General features: G+C 43.4%; 1 protein-coding gene across 1 annotated transcript in view; it reads left to right on the forward strand.

The window, feature by feature from the left end:
• The window catches only part of LOC137538683 (baculoviral IAP repeat-containing protein 1g-like), a 65,819-nt gene extending 60,598 nt beyond the window's left edge, over positions 1-5,221 (forward strand). The window contains exons 4-5 of the mRNA XM_068261008.1: positions 2,560-2,724; positions 4,857-5,221. Coding sequence (XP_068117109.1) covers positions 2,560-2,724; positions 4,857-5,221 — 530 coding nt within the window. The remainder of the gene's footprint in view (positions 1-2,559; positions 2,725-4,856) is intronic.
• Positions 5,222-6,000: the final 779 nt, after the last annotated feature.

Here is a 6,000-nt window from a genome sequence, read left to right on the forward strand (position 1 = left end):
TGCACACTGCCGTACACTGGGCACCACACACACACAACACAGCATCAGCACCCGTTCACACCCAGAAGCAGTACATGAAAGTTGGGGGGCTGTCCTGTACCCCAGTCGTCCCACCCGCCAGACAACACGGTAAGAAGAAGAGAAATCACCGAAGGAAAAGTGTAGAGGTGTAAACAATAGCTAATTAACACTACCCTTAAAATAGTATGGCTAGTATTTGAATTTCTCAGAACAGAAATTGTACAGCTTTATCCATCTGCTTTGTTTGTTGGTAACAGTTATTGGGCCTGAATCACTAATTGGTGCTAACCATTAGCGACATATCGCTAAACGGGTAATCGCGCACTAAGTAGCACACAAATGTTTGTGCGAGCAAACAGGCCTGATCGCGCGCAGCGCGGTGCGCCGAAAACGTTGCGTGGTGTGACAATAATGTCGTGCGGTGCAACGATAGCGCGTGATCAGGTGGGTGCAAAGTACTTAGCGCCCTACTTTGCATGTCCTAAGCCTTTAGGCGTGCAAAGTTGGTTACTGCCGGTTGGTGAATCAGGCCCATTGAGGCCTCGGTGGGATGTGAGTATTCTATCTCTAAGAGCATATTAAATCTGGTGAGCCAACTTGATATTGTAGGGCTAATGTTGGTACCCCAGCGTTCAATAGCAGTTTCAGTCTTAACAAACTGCGCAAACTCAGCCATGGAAGCGTGTGAAAAGCGGGCACTCAGATGTTAGTGTGTTCAGGCCTTCAAAGATTGTAATTTGCTATATAGGGCAGATTGGAGTGGAGGGAAGTAGTAGATTTCTACTACTTACTGTAAGTGACCGCAACACAGGAGAAAAGTCATTTATGGCTCATTTTACTCTGGAACATACTTCCTATTTGTATGTGTTTACATATACTGTATTTTAAATTTTAAGAATTTTGCGACAGAGGTCCTTTAAACGTTAATTTCTCTCTGCTGTAATTATCTTCCTGGTTCTGTGTAAATGAGTTGTCAGGGCAGTTTCTAGGCTAAAATGCACCCAGGCCGAGGGTGTAAAAATTGCGCCCCCCCCACCCACGGAGCCAGGTATAGGTGCCCGCAGTATAGGTTAGCCAGGTCTAGTTGCACTCAGTATAGGTCCCCCCAGTATAGGTAGCCAGCTATATTCCCCCCAGTATAGGTAGCCAGGCATAGGTGCCCCTGTGTAGTTGCCCCTAGTATAGGTAAGCCAGGTAGGTGCCTCCAGTATAGGTAACCAGTATAGTTGCCCCCTGTATAGGTTAGATAGGCAGGTGCCCCCGGTACAGGTTAGCTAGGTGGGTGCCTCTAATATAGGTAGCCAGAATAGTTGCCCCCAGCATAGGTTAGATAGGTAGGTGCCCCCGGTATAGGTTAGTTAGGTAGGTGCTTCCAATATAGGTTGCCAGTATAGTTGCCACCAGTATAGGCTAGGTAGGTAGGTGCCCCCAATACATGTTAGATAAGTAGCTGCCCCCAGTATAGGTTAGATTGGTAGCTGCCCCCCAGCATAGGTTAGATAGGTAGCTGCCCTCCAGTATAGGTTAGATAGGTAGCTGCCCCCAGTATAGGTTAGATTAGGTAGGTGCCCCCCAAGTATAGGTTAAATTGGAAGCTGCCCCCCAGTATAGGTTAGATAGGTAGCTGCCCCCAGTATAGGTTAGATTAGGTAGCTGCCCCCCAGTATAGGTTAGATTAGGTAGCTGCCCCCAGTATCGGTTAGATTAGGTAGCTGCCCTATAATGGAGGGGGGAGCCGCAGCGAGGGCAGCCCAACCTCTCCCTCCCTTCCTCTCCCCGGGCCGCGCTCTGTGCTCCCCCCTCAGATGCAGAGTGATTGCAGCAAGGAACCGCTGTAAATAGCTACTCACCTCCCTGGTTCCAATCGCCGATCACTCACTTGCCGCCAGTCTCCTGCTCTGCAAAGACGCTGATACACATGCTGCTTCCTGTTTAGCAGTTTTTTTAATCTGTATGACATATATATAAGAGCTCTTGATGTATTTGGTAACACTTGACAAAGGCTTCGTGCCGAAACGTTGTGTTTTTTACTGCTTTGGTATAATTAAACTTTTGCTATAATTGCATAAATCCAGGTCGAGACCCAGTCAACTTTTTTCTTTTTTTTTTCTTTCTTTTTTTTAATTCTTTTCCTGTTTAGCAGGAAGCAGTGTGTGTATCAGCGTCTATGCAGAGCAGGAGACCGGCAGCAAGTGAGTGATTGGCGATTGGAACCAGGGAGGTGAGTAGCTATTTACAGCGCTTCCCTGCTGCAATCACTCTGCATCTGAGGAGGGAGCATGGAGGGCGGCCCGGGGAGAGGAAGGGAGGGAGAGGTCAGGTTGCCCTCCCCGCGGCTGCGGCTCCCCCCTCCATTACAGCTCCCTCCTCCCAATAGCGCTCAGTGCAGCCGCACGGCTGCATGGCCCCTAGAAACGGGCCTGTGAGTTGTATCTGTTCTATACATTATTGTGGTGATAAAAATGTTTTTAAAAACAAACAACATTTGTGAGAATGGCAAGTTTGGAAACTAACACTACACATTTTTTTTTCTAACAGCTACTTCATTAGGCTTTCTTGTTCACTTGGAAAAACTGTGGTTGCCAATAGGACCAGGAATGTCCATCATAGCTACACAGATCATTAAACAAATGCAGAACCTTCCTGACCTCCAGTTCCTACACATGACTGAATTTCTGGAAGATGAAAGTGTTGCAGTCCTTGGTGAGTACCTGTTTTAAAGGGACCCTTTCCCCCTAACTCATAATTAAAAGAGTTTACAGTTTAACCACTTAAGGATCACAGGCTTACACCCCCTTCCTCCCAGTGACCAGGCTATTTTTTACAATTCAGGCCGCTGCAACTTTAAAGTGGACCATAACTCAGACCTCCTCTCTGCTCTAAAAGATACACATCAGCATAAGAAACACACCCGGCGTATAAGACGACCCCCGATTTTTCAGAAGATTTTTAAGGGTTAAAAAGTCGTCTTATACGACGGTATATACAGTATGGTACTGTTATCTTTGAAAATAAGGGCTTGTAATTAGTGATGAAAACAAAACTGAAAAAATACACATTTATTCCAAATAAAATATTGTCGACATACATTGCACTAGGGACATATTTTAAATATTGTAATAACTTGGACAAATGGGCGAATAAAATGTGTGGGTTTTATCCACAGTAGCACATTTTATTTTAAAACTATAATGGCCGAAAACTGAGGAATAATCTTTTCTTTCAAATTTTTCTTATTATTCCAATTAAAAAACATTTAGATTAAAATAATTCTTAGCAGAACATACCACCGAAAGAAAGCCTAATTGGTGGTGGAAAAAAACAAGATATAGATCATTTTGTTGTGATAAGTAGTGATAAAGTTATTGGTGAATGAATGGGAGGAGCCCTGAAAGGTGAAAATTGCTCTGGTCCATAAGGGGAAAAAACCCTCAGTGATGAACTGGGTAATGTCTAAAGGACTTGTAAAAGTGAGCACACCCCTAAATGAATAATGTAAAAATTGTGCTGAAAGTGCCAATATTTTGCGTGCCTGCCATTACTTTCCAGCACTGCGTTAACTCTCATGAGTATGGAGTTCAGTAGAGCTTCATAGGCTGCTACTGGAATCATCTTTCACTCCTCCATGATTACATCACAAAGCTTTTGATTCTTAGATACCTTGCACTCCTCCATCTTCCATTTCAGGATCTCCTACAGATACTTAATTGGGTTTAGGTCTGAAGACATGCTTCTCCAGTGCAGAACCTTTACCCTCAGTTTCTTTAGTAAAGGCAGTGGTCATCTTGGCGGTGTGTTTAGAGTCCTTATGTTAGAATACTGCCCTGCAGCCAAGTTTCTGAAGGGAGGGAATCAGGCTCTGCTACAGTACATGTTGTCATTCATGATCCCATCAATTAACTGTTGCTTCTCAGTGCTGGCAGCACTCATGCAGCAGCAAACCATGACCATCCCACCACCATGCTTGACTGTAGGCTGCCATACATGCTTGGCACCATCTGAACCAAATAAGTTTGGTGTCATCAGACCACAGGACATGCTTCCTGTCATCCATGTCCTGAGTCTGCTTGTCTTCGGCAAAAAGTTTGCAGGCTTTCTTGTGCATTATCTTTAGAAGTGACTTCCTTCTGGGATGACAGCCATGCAGACCAATTTGATGCAGTGCGGTCTGAACACTGACATATTTCATAAAAGTGTGTGAGTGTGTGTGTGTGTGTGTGTGTGTGTGTGTGTGTGTGTGTGTGTGTGTGTGTGTGTTTCTGCATTTCATATGTAGAGGGTAACATTCACTAAATTTTATATGTGGGGGGTAACATATGTTGCTTTTCATATGTGGGAAGTAATGGTTTCTGCATTACATGTGTCAGATGTAACGTTTGCTGCATTCAATGGTTCCTGCATCTCATAGGTGGGAGGGAGCATTTGCTGCATTCCATATGTGGGATGTAACGTTTACAGCATTTCATATGTGGACGGTAACTTTTGCTGCATTTCATTTACAGTATCCACCATATACATATGCCATTATCGCAAAAATTCATAACGAACAAAAAAGGCTCAATTCGCCACGAGATCAAGCATGACAATTTGCTTGCTCATCCCTACCTTTCAAAGACGATTTAATCTTTTTGGAACATTGGATGAAAATCTGTATGTGTATGGCTAACTATAGTGAGTAGAGTATAGACTTAGCAAAGCCCTGCAGAAAATATCAGCTCTTTGCACAATGATCATAAAAGTCCAGGTACCTCTTTATCAGCTGGTGTTTTGGGAAATTTCTGTATTTAACTAATCTTATGCTTCATTTGTCTACTTTCTTTATTTTGTGTTAATAGGAGAGGTAACAAGGAAAGGCTGTTGTAAACGGCTCCAGGAGCTTCAGCTGAGTGCAAATCACATGGTCTCAGAATCTGGATGGAGAACATTTTTTGAGACAGCTGGAAACATGCCAGAGTTAAAACTCCTGAATGCGGTTAGACTGCCCATTTGCTGCATAGCGATGCATGCCACCACTGTCACCGCCTTTGTGCGCTTTGTGTCCAGACTGCCCAGCCTGATGACAATATGGATGATGGGATGGCTGCTGGATAAAGAGGATTTCAACATGTTTAACAACATGAAAGAGAAACATCCTCAGTCAAAGAGCTTGGAAGTCATTTGGCAAATGCCCTTACCATTTCCACCAAATATTCTGGATTAGATATTTTTAACTTTCCATGCCAGTGCCACTACTTTTAAATTGGAATACTATGGGTCAGCTCATTAAAAAGGACTCAGAAGAAATGAACAAATCAGCTCACCTATTCTGCGCACTTAGGGCTCTTTCACACAAATGGCTAACAGCAGCACACTTAAAGAGGAACTTTAACCAAGGATTGAACTTCAACGAAATCAGTAGCTAATACTCCCTTTCCCACGACCACGAGACTTCTTTACCTTTTCTTAAATACAGTGGGATGTGAAAGTTTGGGCAACGTTGTTAATCATTATGTTTTTCCTGTATAAATCGTTGGTTGTTACGATAAAAAATGTCAGTTAAATATATCATATAGGAGACACATATAGTGAAATTTGAGAAGTGAATTGAAGTTTATTGGATTTACAGAAAGTGCACAATATTTGTTTAAATAAAATTAGGCAAGTGCATAAATTTGGGCACTGTTGTCATTTTATTGATTCCAAAACTTTTAGAACTATAATTTAGTTAATATGATGGGGGCATTTCAGTTAGGATATTAGGTACTGGGTGCCTTTCCCCCCCTCCTGTACCCCTTTTCGTTTGTACTGTTTCATGATGCAGGAGATGGAGGAGTCTTAAGCTAAATACTCCCCACCCGAAGGAGGAAGATGGATCCATCGACGTCCCCCTGGCAAACGTTCCACGGTCCTTTGTCCGGCCAGTGGGTACACATGACGGCACATGATGGACATGGATGGAAAGTCAAGCAATCGCTTTAGTTGTCAGGGATCTTAAGGATC

The sequence above is a fragment of the Hyperolius riggenbachi genome, chromosome 1 (assembly GCF_040937935.1).
Source record: "Hyperolius riggenbachi isolate aHypRig1 chromosome 1, aHypRig1.pri, whole genome shotgun sequence".
NCBI lineage: Eukaryota > Metazoa > Chordata > Amphibia > Anura > Hyperoliidae > Hyperolius > Hyperolius riggenbachi.